Source organism: Lepidochelys kempii, chromosome 2, assembly GCF_965140285.1.
Source record: "Lepidochelys kempii isolate rLepKem1 chromosome 2, rLepKem1.hap1, whole genome shotgun sequence".
NCBI lineage: Eukaryota > Metazoa > Chordata > Testudines > Cheloniidae > Lepidochelys > Lepidochelys kempii.
In genome coordinates, this window is record NC_136381.1 from 65,554,262 (window position 1) to 65,569,054 (window position 14,793).

A 14,793-nucleotide genomic window follows, 5' to 3' on the forward strand; every position below is an offset into this window, starting at 1 on the left:
ATGCTGCTTTTGTCGTGGTCTTGATTTGGTTAGATTGTTAGTAGTTTTTATTGCCAAATGGTGTGGTTTCTTTCATGCTCAGCAAACCTAGTAAAGACATTTCATCAGCTACTTATATGGCAGTGACATGGATTATTTACAAACTGGGACTTCGATACGATAATAAAACAAATTACTACTGTATATTTTTAATAAGGTTAGCACATAGCTATACGGCAGAGGAACTGTAGTTTGGCAGGGATCAGGGAGGCTTTAACTCTCTAGGAATATAGGTGTTTATAGTGTAGTCTTCTGCATGGTTCCTAACAATTAACATTAGTGCAGGTTTACATTAAAGAAAACCTTGATCTTTCCAGTACTGAATGGGAAAAACAGAAGGAAATAGATTATGTCCCCCACACAAGCAAAATCATGCATACATTATATGAGAACAAATAGCACCCATGCAATTCTTCACCTGCTACATGATTACAACCAGGAGGAGAAAGATGCATTCCTTGTCTCACACGCTAAATTGAAATATGGGCTACATTACCTACAAAGCATAGAAGTAATTGGTCTAGTGTAATAGGGTTGTAGAATAACATTTTACTGGTTGGACTCCAGCTCCCTAACTCTGGTGTGGGAGTTCTGCTTCTCAAAATCAGTCGTTTTAGTGTCTTCTTCTGCCTGGCTCTTAGAACCACTTTGTATAAGCCACTTAGGAAGAACATTGAACAGAGGTATGATAGGAATTGCAGAGGAGTAGGTGTGTGAGCAGGACAAAAGCTCCTAAACTGTAATAAGGCAGGATCAGCCAAAGGAAAAGGACTTTTTTTTGCAGGGGAAAGGGGGAAAGAAAGGGGCTTGAAGGAGTGGTAGAACGGGGGCAGAATGGAAGAGGATAAACAAAATAAGTTGAAGATGAATAGGAGAGTATATAGGAAGAAAATAAAGTGGAAATAGACAAAACAAGAAGAAAGCTGTGACTAAATTCATCCTGCCAGAAAAAAAGAGCCTTTAGAGTAACTGACAGAAGTGCCACCTCACACTAAGCTAATTCAGGCCCTGGGAACTGTGGGAGAACTTGACCCAAGGTAAGAAAACTGAAGGCAAAAAGTAGCAAGGGTAAAGGGTGGTTGGGGTGTTCTTACATTTGGATTAAAATACTTCAATCATAATAAATTTTTAAACCATTTTCTACTTCAGAAGCCACTATTCCTTCCCTGGAAAGCCAACTCCAGTTCTTCTGTTGATATTTCTGTTTTCTCTCCTACATATCCTCTCAGTTTTGTAATTATAAGCAAGCGACACTGTTTAGTGTCTGATTACAGCTCTGCCAGCCTAGGTTCCCAAGGGATTTTTCCAAAGGGGGTTTTGGCACTCCAACTCTCTCATAATTGAAGACTACTGTATACAAGAATGCAGAACTTTAAAAATGTATGCTTTTTAGCATAAAACTAGTATGACAGTGTCCTTTTAAGAACAATATGATATATAAACCTTGTGGTCAAAACTACTGTGCATGAGGCATATTCAAATAGTCAGAGTAACAGAACTGGGAAAGCATGTATCATCATCTTCTCTTTTCTCCTCAGTGCTAAGGTTGGGTGGGGCTGAGGTTACGAGCAGATTCTATCAACAGCTGTTTAGAGCCACCATTTGAGCCTGTTGCGGGAGTTGCCTGGATAGTTTTATATACTGTTATACTACCTTCTCCTTGAATGGCCATGGTCTCTATCACCATGCACTCTTCCACTGAGAACAATTTTAGGCACTCTGCATGGGGTCATTCTAGCAAACCATTGTAACTGATGTGTTTTAATGATTGTTGTCTTGCATTGCACTTTCTATCTTCTACAAATGTCAGCATTTCTTAATCTATCAAGTCTTATCATATCTGCAATACAGTACAGATACCTCATTTCAAATGTTTGCAGCTTTTGCTCCAGATGCTTTGTCAGTACCGAAGTTTCATAGCTGTAAAGTAATGTGGGTAATCATGGATACCTATTTAAGGTTCTAAACATTTTTATTCAGGGATGCAAATGTTCTGCTGTCAGTAGCTATCCACTTTTCATCATAACAACCCCTGTGAACTGTGAAGACTCCAGTTTTCACCTCAGACCACTTTGCCAGCTTGTCATTGACACTTATTACATGCCTATACTATACAGAATCTGCAGCATTTGAATCAGCTTGCTGATAAACCATACCACTTCAGTACTTTCCAGATCATTTCTTTATTAACGGTGTTGAATGCGTTTCTTAAAGTCAATGAATGTGCAAAACAGGGGTGCATTGAACTCTGCGTCTCTCCAAGATTTGATTAAAAGCAAATCTCTGATCTGCGGTGGAACGTCCAGATCAAAAGCAAGCTTGTGACTCAAAAAAGGATTTCCTATGCTCTTTTCATTTGGTTGAGAATCACTTGCTAGGAATGCTTATAAGACTTATTCCTCTGTGCTTATTGAAATCCGTTGGGTCACCCTTCTTAAAGAGCAATGATTGAGCATTGTCAGTCTTCAGGAACTTCACCCTTTGTTCAAATGAGGTTAAATAGTTTGCAAAGGACCATGACTTTGCCTCTTCCTCCATGTTTTAACACTTCAGGTGGTATACCATCTGGACCTGACTGCAACTTCAATTTCCATTTCCAATATCTGCTGCTGTTCTTCGCGGTAGCCTTCACAGTTGATGGCCTCAAGGACATACAATTCAAATAGCATCAAAAGGGGGAAAAAGACACATTTGGATAAGAAATGGGGTATTCCTTGTAACTGATCTGAGATGGATTGAGGTCATGAGGGCCCAGCAGTAAATACTGACACCCATTTAGTGTAAAAACCTAAATATGCAATTTGATTTTACTCTGTTATGCATGGGATTATAAATAGGACAAACTACTTCACAAAAAAAACCACCCTTTCCTAGTTATATCTACGTATCTCTAACAAAAAGTTTAGAGACAGAGGAGCCATTCTATTGTAGAGATTGGGTTTGGGATTTACCTGGTGTGTGAAGCTTTTAAAAACACGTTTGCTCTTAAACTGAAAATCAGGAGCAGGTTTGTCTCAGGTAAAAGTGAGTTAGCAAGCATGAATTATGAACAGCTGAAGAAGGAGAAGCTCCTAGGCTTCTGTGTGCAGTGAGATCTGACTGCTGATGATCAAAAGAAATCAGAGCTGGTGACCATGACGCACAATGGGGCATGTGCTTCAGACATAGGGCCAGAAGGGGTCCCTTTTTTTTCCTGTAGGGCTTGTAGGTGATGAAGACGACAGGGCCACACAGGATCTAGCAAACGTGGCAGTGATGGTAAGAGGTCCAAAGCAATGGAGGCTGAAGTAGAAAGATGGATGGAGCTGGGGGCCAGACATCAGAGTGAGCAGACAGAGCTGGAGCAAGAGAAGCTTGCTAACCAGGACAAACAGGCTGCAGACAGGAGAAGACAGTCAAGTCATGCCCATGGGACCCAGGACATAAGGGTGTGCCTGATCAGAGGCTAGCAAGCAAACAGCTATGGGTATATTACCTGCAGCCCTTAGTCAACGTGGACACTGAAGAGGTTCTAGGATTCTGATTGTAGGAATCTGGGGAAGTTATTTTTCTTGATACGTAATTTTCTGTAATTATGTAACAGGGTGAAACCCTGAGGGCTCAGGAGGAAACCCGCCATAGTCACACTCAGTGGCTGAGGGGGCAAACTTGATGTCTACCCTCACCAGGGAAACAGAGTCAGTGCTGAATGTTTGTGGTGAAGAATCCTGCTAGAAGCAGTGAGATAGTGGTTCAGCTAAGAGTTGTTATGGGTAAGGCTATGTTTTAGTTATGGGTATTTTTAGTAAAAGTCATGGACAGGTCATGGGCAGTAAACAAAAATTCACGTCCCATGACCTGTCCAGAACATTTACTATACACCCCAGACTAAAACTTGGGGGATGGCTTGGCAGAGGCTGGGGCAAGTTCCCTACCTAGCTCCTGGGAAGCGATGACCTCTAGCTCCAGATGCGGTGACCTCTGCTCCACCCCAACCCTGGTTCTGCAGCTCCCATTGGCTGGGAACCATAGCCAATGGGAGCTGCGGGGGCGGTGCCTGCACCTGCAGGCAGATGCAGCAGGCGGAGCTTGGAGCTGAGGGAAGGGAATTTCTGTCACCTGGGCAGTGCCCCTGCCCCAGGTAAGCACCGCCCCATGCCTCAATCCCCAGCCCTGAGCCCCCCACATCCAAACTCCTGCTGCGGGGGTCGAGACTGCCCCAGCAGCAACTGGTGTGGCTGGCCCAGGGGCTGCCTGAGCTACCAGGCCAGCCGCATGGGCCGCTGCAGAAGTCCTGGAATCCATGACTTCCATGACCTCCGTGACAAACACAGAGCCTTTGTTATGGGCCAGTTCAGGGCAACTGCACTTGTATTCCCTCTCTGTGGTCCACCATGGACACTCACTCTAGGCTCCTGGCTCCTCAGCTTGAGCAGGGACCCATATCTGTCTCCCTTCTGACCGGGGTTTTTCTGGTTGCATGGTTTCCTGCCTACACAAGGATATCCCCTGCAAGACCCACTGACTAAAAGGCCAGCATCTGCGCTTTGTTTTCTCTCTGAAGGCAGTGAAGAGGGTAATTGCCCTCAGCTGCAAGTTACCACACAGCTCTTCCTAAGTACATGCAGTTATTCTTAAGGTGAAAGCATTACAGAAAAAACATATTAAAAAACGTGTTCCTATATGCATGCTAACAGCTTACAAGAGGTCACTGCTCAGTCTTATGGGGCTCCAGTAGGTCAAATCCTTCCACCCCCTCCCCAGGGATTGGGAGCCCCCTTGGACAGAAGGTCCTGTTTGTTTGCTGGATCAGAAAGAAAGCCCTAAATCAGTGTAAACTCTGGCTATTTATCCAAAAGGCCTGCCTTTGTTTGTTGGTCTCTGCAGAATCCAGTTTAAACTAGTATATGCAAACCTCTCCAGGTGGTGCTACTTGTCTGGTGGTGTTACAACCTGTGTCTTCTTAGCATATGAGCAACATGCCTCAGGTGGTACGTAACCAGCATTCATCGAATTTGGTGAGGTGGTTGAATCATTAGCTTCTCTGGCTTGGGCTGGGCACTGAGGCGTGTGATGTGAACGCTGATCCATGCCCCGCACAACCTGAGTCAACGTGCCTAATCACCCCCAATGTGCTGAGTTCCTGACGAAGCTGTGGTCATCCTCTCCCATGGAATACAATCCCGCATCCACAATGATAGAGTAACTTAATACAGTAAAATCTCCCAACGATAATACAGGAAATGGCCATATTGTTCACAGGCCAGAACTCTGCTGGGACTGCGAAGACTGTAGTACAACCAGAAGGTGTGGTGGCCAACAATCCTGCTGGGAGTGGTGAGCCACTGATACAGTTAGAAGATGCCAGAACTCCACTGGGAGCAGAGAAAGTGGGCACAGCTAAAAGGTGCTGTGATTCAAATATCCACAGGGAAAGGCAAACTGAGGCGAGGTGATGTATGCCAGCGCTCCTCTGGAATGAGGGAGACTGGGTAGTAAAGAGTGCTGACAAATTCATGATACCTGGCAAAGGATGGAGAAATCCCCAGAAGGATGTGATGCAACCGCTAGGGGAAGTGTAGATGGAAAAGAGGGGGAAAGATGCCTTTTACTTTATAGTTTGTGTGGTCATTTGAGATATAATTAAACCTGATGGGATGGGGGAAGGAACACACCTCTCCCCACAGGGGTATGGACACAGGAACTGACCTATAATGGCATGAAACTGCATATTGGTACCATCATTGGAATTGTTTAATGACAACGTATGAAGTTCAAATTAATAAGTAGTAACAGCAGATGCTCTGTCTAGAAGTGGAGTGCCTGTTCATCCTGAGATACTTGTCACATCCCCTGCTTTATTCTTGTTTGAAAGGGGGAGAAATGTGACAAATTGGGAGTTCTGTCTAGACGATCATAGTAGTGAATGATTTTATGAAGTTGTACCATGAAATGACTGTCATAGAAAGCAGGGGTACTGGAACAAGGGGGGGCCATGTCCCCTCCTTTAAAATGTGGGAGGGCCATACCTACACAATTTTTAAAATGGGCATAGTTTGAGGGCACAGGCCCACATTGCCACCACAAACTGCAAACTTCAGGCAGGCACAGAGCACCAGTGGCAGCCCCCACCCCAGTGCCAACCTCTTCCCGGTGGTTGGGGGTGAAGTGGGCCTTATCCCCTCCATGCCATGAGGCCAAGCTCCTCTCAGTAGCCCTGCCCCTCCTCTTCCACTCAAGGCCATGCATGAAGCTGGAGCTGTGCAGTGGTAAGAGCTGCTCAGAGAGCCCAGGACCCTCCAGCTGCCCTGGGTGGTGCGCCCTAGGGGGCCATCCCCCTCAGAGCAGGTGGAGGGTCCAGAGCTCCACACAGCAGCCCAGGCTCTCTGGGCGGCTCTTACCACTGAGCAGCTCTAGCTTGCTCAGGGCCTGGGGAAGGGAGGAAGAGGAGGAGCAGAGGGTGGGGCCATGGAGAGTAGCAGGGCCTCATGGCCCCCCCCTTCAATCAACATTCCAGCAGGCCTGATAGAAAGCCTATATGTACATAGATCAGCCTTGAGTTAGCAGGATTGCATCATGACTCTGCCAGGCCAGAGCCAATGTTGAATGATCAGCATTCAACAATGGCTCATTCAAGGTAAACCACTTTGGCACAGTGGGTTTGCTGCAGCTGGAAGGAGACACTTCCTCCTCTTAACTGAAAGGAGGTGGGCTTGGAACAGAATGGAAAGTTAGCAGGTGACCACAATAGGAGTCTATAAAGGGACTCAGAGGTGAACGGGGTGAGGGGAGAAGAGCCATTATGCACTAGATTAAGATGAGGGAGGCTAGCGCAGGGGCAGAATAGGCAAGGGAACTGACAACCCTGTCAGCCCCTCATAACACAGATGGATGCCCCAAGGGAAGGGTGGGCTATGGAAGGGGATTGTAGTTCTGAATGTTTATTGTTTTCTATGATCTGTACTCTCCTGCGCTTTCCAGGATTAAATATAACAGAGTATGAAGACTGGACGAGGTGCACCCCTGTGTTGACTGTTTCACACGTACTATATGCTCCTGCTAGAGTTACACGGTAAATTAGAAGCTTCACACCACTGGATGGAGTTCTGGGCAGTATGTGTAAGTAACCAGGGAGTCTGTGCCCAGAGGGCTTATGGAGCTAGACAGTGGGTTCCAGCAACTGGAAGGGTCCGTGGCAGAGATTGTGCTTAGGGCCCCTGAGATCGGGGCAGTGGCTGGACTCCAATCAGGCTAGAGGACCTTGAAACAGCCCTGGGACTCCAGAGCACAGCAGCTTGGATTCCCCTCACAGCAAACCCAGGGGATGGCCAAGAAGCAACTGAGACAGAATGGTGATGAGGAAAATTCAAAAAATGTAAGTCCCTTCCCCCACTTTTAAAAAATAACTGTTGTGGGGTAGGTACACCCTGTCACAGGGTGTCAGGTCACATACAGTCAAAAACAAGTGAGCCTGATTATAAAGCGGCATAGTATGGTCTAGTGACCAGAGTCCCTTGATCTGCCTTCACTCTCAGGGCAGTGGCCTGATATGGTTGCCCAAGTCAATAGGCAGTCCTTTCTTCCAGGACTGAGTGGCCCAATGGCCAGAGTCATTAAAGCAGCCCATCCTCACAGGGCTGCGTTGGCCTACTGGCTGGAGTCACTAAAGTTGCCCATTTCTGTGAGACTGTGTGGCCTATTGGCCCGTCAGGGAAGTGGACACTGCCTAGAGAGTTGTGGCATATGGGGGAGGGGGACTCGGGCCCTCCCTGCTTCTATGACTCGCAGCCCAGGGCCCTGGCAGTGGCAAGGGTACTCACCAATGCATCAGTGGTGATCCCTTGAAATATGCTGACCTATTTCCTAGTTCTATAACCAGAACAATGTCTAAGTCCCCTGGGCTGCTTCCTATCCTGTCTTCTGCTGCAGTGGTCCTTAGCTCCTGACTCTCGTTTCCCTCTCTGGGTTCTGCAGGCAGGCTAGGATTTGTCTGGGGATAGGCCTGCCTTGGTTCTGTAGTCCAGAGGCTGTATCAGCTCCTAGGAAAGTGTGTGTAATCTGCATGTTTCCCCTTCAGCAGCCTACCCTAGGCTGCTTCCTTTTATATCCTAGCTCCAGCCTGAGCATGCCCAGCAGGGGTGGAAGGGTGTGGCCTCCTCAGTCTGCAATGTACAGTTAACCCTTTCTGGGACAGGGTGGGGTAGGTACACCCTGTCACAACCACCAAAAATCAGAACAGTATTTTTCTTAGAAGAATTATGTATTTTAAAATATCACCTAATATATTATCAACATCCACAAAAAAGGGGGTGGGGGTGGGGCTGAAGACAAAGAAAGGAACCGCACACAATGCTCCTCTAACCCAAATGAAGTTACTAAACCGTATGAAGGGGAAAAAAGAAGACTAATATTGTGAAGAGCTTTTGTTGGATGAAATTGACAAAAGCTCTACCATGTTTAAATAAACTTTTGCAATATTAAATCATTTCTAAGCAACTCTGAGAAAATTATTTGGCAGATCACAGGTTTCTGCATCTATTAAATGCTACTAAGCATTTCTTGCATGTTTACATGTCTTGTACAACAGCACTGTTTAAAAGAGTCTTTTATGGGTGTCTCTCTCTAAAACATTTTGTACTACTGAGTAGAAGCAAAAGCCATTAAAAAGTGGTGTCTATCACTAAATTCTATAATGGTATCTACTGAAAAACTCCATGGCACTAACAAAAGAGCATGAAAACAGTCTACCACTATGGAACAAAGATGTAATGCTCTGTCACTGGGTGAAGATACATGAAGTTTCTATAGAACAGTTGATGCCGATCCCTGGCAGAGTCATGCTTGAAGTGTTTTCGAAGCAGACCTTGCTATTCTAGAACATCCAGAGCCAACTGGCTTTTAGGATGCTTGTGGCCTCATAACCTCCAACTTTGTTAATTTGTTGTCCTAACCCCCACAAATTCACAGACTATCCAGAGGTCAAACTTATGGAGGTAAATGTACAAAATAAGTATACATGTGGAATACATTACTTTGAGTTATTTTCTTTTCCTGGTAATCATTCAACAGATGGTCTATCCATCCACTTATATAACACTATTCTATGTAACAAATAAGCCCAACAAATTAGTGTATTTAACAGTGTTAGGGAATACTGCTACCTTTAACTAACAAAAGACCTGAGTCTGATCTCACTTTGATGTAAAATCAGAGTTAACGATTGAAGTTGTTGGAATTACAGTGGCATAAAACCATTGTGGGCAAGAATCTTTAAGTGAGTGTTCCTAGATTCCGGGAGATTGGTTACTATTCACATTAGGAATGATACAGAAAAGCCTAGAAGTTTCTTGAGGGAATTTGCCATCCTGAATTTACCATTTCTGTACTCAGCAGTATTTTTACTCCATATTGTAAGTTACGAGAGGGACAGAAACAGTTAGCAAGTTGCATAATAGTGTACCTTGATATGACTTTTCCATTGCTAGTAGTGGCTTTTCATGAGACTACAGCAGCTGTGTAAGTCCCTGATGTACACAAATATTTAAATTCCATTGTCATCCAAGCAATTTCCTGGCCATAAAAATGCAGTGTGTTTCTTGAATGCAACTAGGAAATTAGACAAATTATCACAGCTAGTAAGGTGTAAATAAAGTTGTAATATTTGCCACAGAATTGTCATAACCTTGGTAAAGTGTGCCGTGTAATTACAACCACCCTAGTCCAGCCTGCTGCTGGTGGGAGTGTTGAATATCCACGAAAAAAATTGGTAATTCCTCAAAACACAAAAGCAACAAAAGGATGCAGATGGTATGTTACAGTGAAAAGTATTTGCTTTAAAGATAAGTTTCACACTAAGCTGGTGGCCGAAGTAGGGCAGCAGGACACCCCCCAGGAACTAACATTAGGCCTGTTCTAGCTCCTCCTTGAAAGCACCAGATTATGACCAGTAACAGGACTAGGACAGCAGTGGATTCTGTAGCAGAACTCCTACTACATTCTTCTACTGGAGTAGGATTAGCAGCATGATCAAAGTCAAGATTTTATTCCAATCTGCAGACTTCTGAACAATACTAGTATAGTCTGAAAACTAAGGTTGGCTCTCTGCTAGAGACGCTCAGATTTCCAATTCTATAAAATGTAGAGTCCACCAAGCCTTCAGCAGGTGAAATGGTTGTCAGATGCTTCTTTAGTTCTACCCCAAAACCTATCACTCATACAGGACATGATCACCCCCTGCCCTTTTCCTGGGGGTGAGGCTGTATTGGAGAAGGGGAAGCTCTTGTCCATTAGACTTCTTATACTGACAATTGCTATGGCCAAGGAAGGCTGGCTCCAATTTCCAAAATGGCCTGAGTTTACTATGGAGCACTGTATTCCTTTCTCACAGCTCCAGGATCAAGCACTTTATCTTTGCAGCACTGCCAGCCCCCAATATCCTGGGCTCTTGGCTCACATAAGGTAAAAAAGACTCTTGGCTCACATAAGGTAGCAAGTTGTATTGCTAGACTACCACTCAGATCCAAGGTAGATTTTTATTCTTAGCTTTGTTTTTACCACCACTACCCACCCATGTAACTGATTAGAATGGATTCAAGCGGTGTAGCACCATACTCTTCAAACCTCTGAGTCAGCACAAGGGAAACCCTTTTGTTTTTGTACTTTATAAATGTTTCAAGTTGTACACAGTTTTGGCTTCAAATGATGTTATATTACAAATAATTAATATTCATAACAGATAAATATTGAATTACATTATAATGGTCTCACAATGTTCACTAGTTGAAAATATAGGTGAAGGATATAATGTATTACAGACAGATTCCAATACTTCTACAACCATAACTGGGTAGGAAGAGGTCTAAAATTAGAATCGGTGATGATCATTTGCTCATTAATAACACCCCCCCTTTATAAAAATTGCAAAAGATACTTTTATCTCACATACTTTTAAACTTTATTTAATCTCAGAACCATTGCTATGTTACACTTCTCAGAGTGAGCTTTATCACTTTTGATGTTAACGTTCCCTTTTGTAGCTTGACAGTAAGTGTGGATGAATTGAGGGGGGAGTCCACGTCCCCAGATTTATGCCTCAGTCTCTGCTGGTCCATTAAGACAAAACTTGTGGCTGAAATTCTTTCCTTTAGAGAGATATATGAAGCGTGAGCTAGCATCAGTGTCACCCCTTTATTTTTGAATGTATAAATATGAAAAATAATTGGAAGTTTTCCTCATTTGCAGTCAGACCAATATTAATATTCTGCACTTTAACAAGTTTAAATACTTAAACACAGAATTTTATTTTGCACTGTTAACTATTTCATTATGAGAAAAAATAAAATAAACCACCATATTGAGTAAAGTACCAAAGCATTTCCAGTTTTGGCTTTTATCAAGATTTTCAATCTGGCAGATTTATTGTCACACCCCTTTCACAACAGACAAGATGCTTACCATATATTTAGGATTACAAGTTGCCACTGAAAGAAAACTTTACACGGTCACTGTACAACTAGGTTGAAAAACTGTCCTGCATGAAAAATATACTGAGAAATCAAGCGGTAAACAAGAAAAAAATATAAGAAAAGATCAGTCTTCATAATGTGCCATCTTAAAAGGGTATCGATTCCTCCTGTATTTTTCATTCATTATACTGTGTTTTTACCTACAGTATTCATTAAGGCAAACTGCTAATCCATTTCTGAAGAGGTGCTGTGGAAATTGTGGACAAACAGCAAACATTTGGCATTAAAATAGTTAACACATATGTAGCTTCCAGTAATATACATTAAGCATTTTTCTTGGACTTGAAGATAATGGCAGGAGAGGATGAACATGCTAACAATGTCAAAAAGGTTTAAAATTCAGCATCCAAGCAATTTCTAATAATGTTTCTGTAGTTTTCAAGCTCTAAATAGTATAGAATTTATGCAAATGCATTAAAGAATTCTAGCTTGGCAAATACACCCAAGCAGGTTATTAAACTATATATACAGAAAGTAAATGATAAATACAGAATTAAAAGAGTCCTTCTGCTTTTCTTTATAGCCTTGAAAATTGACAAAAACTTGGACAGCTCTACAATATTAAACATTAGGTAACCACAGTAGTTGGAAACCTAACTACACAAACTGATTAAAATACTCAGATGACTTCGTAGTGTTTAATACAATTCAGTTTGTAGTCAAGGGCACAAGACAACATTTAACAAAAATAATCACATCAACTGAACTAGAAATCAAATGTAAATAGATATGAATACAATCTCCAAAATCTGTCTTTAAGTGAACATTAACCATTTATTCAAAGTTATACAAGAAGTTGAAGGATAAAGTCTTCTTCTGCCGCATGAAACCAACTTACAATAGTTTCATGTCTCAGTTGAGCTGCAGTGGGGGGAGGGTGAAAGAACAAGTTAGTGGGCCCTAGTCGGGCAGCTAGAAAGTAAAAATAGGTTCAACAGCAGCCTCCACCAGCTTGTTGTCCTCCCTGATTGCCTGCAAGTGTTGCATTAGTGGCAGCGTGCTGAGGTCCAATTTTAATACCGTTTGCCTGAAATAAAAAAGTTGAATACACAGCAATTACTATTTTAAAACGTTTTAATATGCTGGAAAAGACTAAAATTAGTCCATTAATTTTTGTTTATGCACATGTCTAAAAGAAGTTCTCCTTTTACTTTCATATACAATAAACCTCAGAAAAAACTCCTATTTAAAACTGTGCCTGGATACAAATAAGGAAGTAAAATTAAGGGAAAGACGTTTTCCTTCTTGTTTCAGTTTTTCTCCATTTCACTGCTATAAAACAGAACTCTGCCTGTTATCAAACTGTTAACATAAACACACAGGAAGAATAGTATTTAAATGCTATTCCACATAAAGTAGCAAACTTTTAAAAATACATATATACATTTCTAATGCACACTTAAAAGAGATGCAAAACCTCCACTGGTTTAATACAATGTACAACTTTTCCTCTCTAGACAGCATTTATTTCCATGTTGAATCAGCTGTACAGGCTAAGGGCATACGAGTGTTCTGTGTCATCAATAATTTCTATGATCCCCAAAGACATGGCAACTTGCCAAGAACCCACACACAGCGTAGCTCTTTCATTCATCAAACTCACACTTGTATCTTAACCCTCACTCCCTCAAGTGGATTTTACCTAAAAATACAGCACTTTGAGAAAAGTAATACAGTAGCTTCAGAAATTAAGCTCTTAAGGAAACTTTGCGTCACAGTAAATCTCAGATTTATAGTGCTTGGCAGTTGTTCTGCAACAGTAGTAGCCTTGGGGTTTCTGGCACTAGCTCAGTATTGACAGCAGCTGATGTGGTTTCTTTTCGCTCTTTGACTCCTCTTTAATAAAAAGCATGCCCTATGGCTCATTGGTTTTGCCCCCTCTGGGCTGGTAGCAACTTCTTGAGGAATCAAGGAGCCAGACTTGGCATTAAGCCAAATAAATAGCACGGACTGTTGGCTCTTGACAGCATATTGCAATCAAAGCTCCATAAGGCACAGTAAAGCAGTCAGCTAGTATATGAAACTCGACAGATACAATGAGCATGCCTCTTCAGACGCCCTGATTACTGTCCAATTTATAAAGCATCAGTTTCTAACTGAATGGCATCTCCTTTAAACCAACTCAAGATTTTCTGCTATATTAACCCTGAAGAATTTTGAAAAACTGAACAAGCTGCATGAAAAAAAGGATATCAACATAATGAAATATTAATTAAAATTTACAAATAATTTTTGAGACGCTGGGATCTTTGTTTTAAGAACCTATGCTTAAGACTGAAGTCCTATTTAGCTACAGGTCACACAGTTCAAGCAGCTGGAGTGGTAGTGAAGCTTCTCTCTAATGCCTTACTAATAACGTCTATTACTATAACTAGAAATAACTTTTTACTTTTTAAGCTTCCATGTGCTGAAACAACTTAATGCAGTTCTGCTAATTCCTTTGTGCCATCATCCCCAACAGTTCAGTGACTTTCATGTCCATTAAAAGCAGTCAGAAAATGACTAGAAAATGAAAGCCCTATCCACAGAACAGGTACAGAATGGTTGGTGGCAGTGCACAATCCTCCATGTGGTTCCAACCAACTGGCCTTAGCACTGATCTCAAGGGACATCTCTACGGGTGAAAGAAAGGCTATGTGCCAAGGACATCCCAGACTGCCAACAAGGGTGCCAATTAGTGCTGATTGTGCTGCTGCTTTGTGATGTGGACATTAGTCCACCGAGAACGTGACTGATCCCACCAACTTACTTCAATAGGGCAATGAAGAGCTATATTAGATGATAACTTTGATTACTAACCTGTACTGAATTTGAACCAGTGATCAGATGTGAAAGGCTCTCTCTCCCTGAGCTACCCAGAGCCCTCTCACATAGTCATATTCAATATAAGGGCATATGATGTACTTGAGAATTTAAGGACATACATCACAGAGATCTACTCTGAGACAGTACACGTTGATCCAGAGAAGAAATTTTCAGTTGTTCCAAGACATACGGGTTTTTTTGGCTTTAAGAATTTCTTTACTACAGAATAAGAACAAGCCATAATCTTTACTTTGCCTACAGAAATTCCTAACAGTGGGCAGTATTTTACTCCCTATAGTAACCAGCTATGTAAATCTGGATTATTTAGTCATATTTCATGTAATTCTCAAAGTTAATTCTTCCCCCCTCAGTCTGGGAATACATGTAATTACTGGACAATTATAGGAAGGTGCCATTTGATTTATAAAAATCTAAAGAATCAGTT

At 42.4% G+C, this 14,793-nt stretch overlaps 1 protein-coding gene across 4 annotated transcripts in view; it reads right to left on the minus strand.

The window, feature by feature from the left end:
- Positions 1–10,948: 10,948 nt before the first annotated feature.
- The window catches only part of RAB2A (RAB2A, member RAS oncogene family), a 79,563-nt gene continuing 75,718 nt past the window's right edge, over positions 10,949–14,793 (minus strand). For 3 of the 4 annotated variants that reach the window (XM_073331079.2, XM_073331078.1, XM_073331080.1), the window contains one exon: positions 10,949–12,570. In XM_073331079.2, the coding sequence (XP_073187180.1) occupies positions 12,475–12,570 (96 nt within the window). In that variant the 3' untranslated portion in view covers positions 10,949–12,474. The remainder of the gene's footprint in view (positions 12,571–14,793) is intronic. The other variant, XR_012157203.1, reaches the window with a different exon arrangement.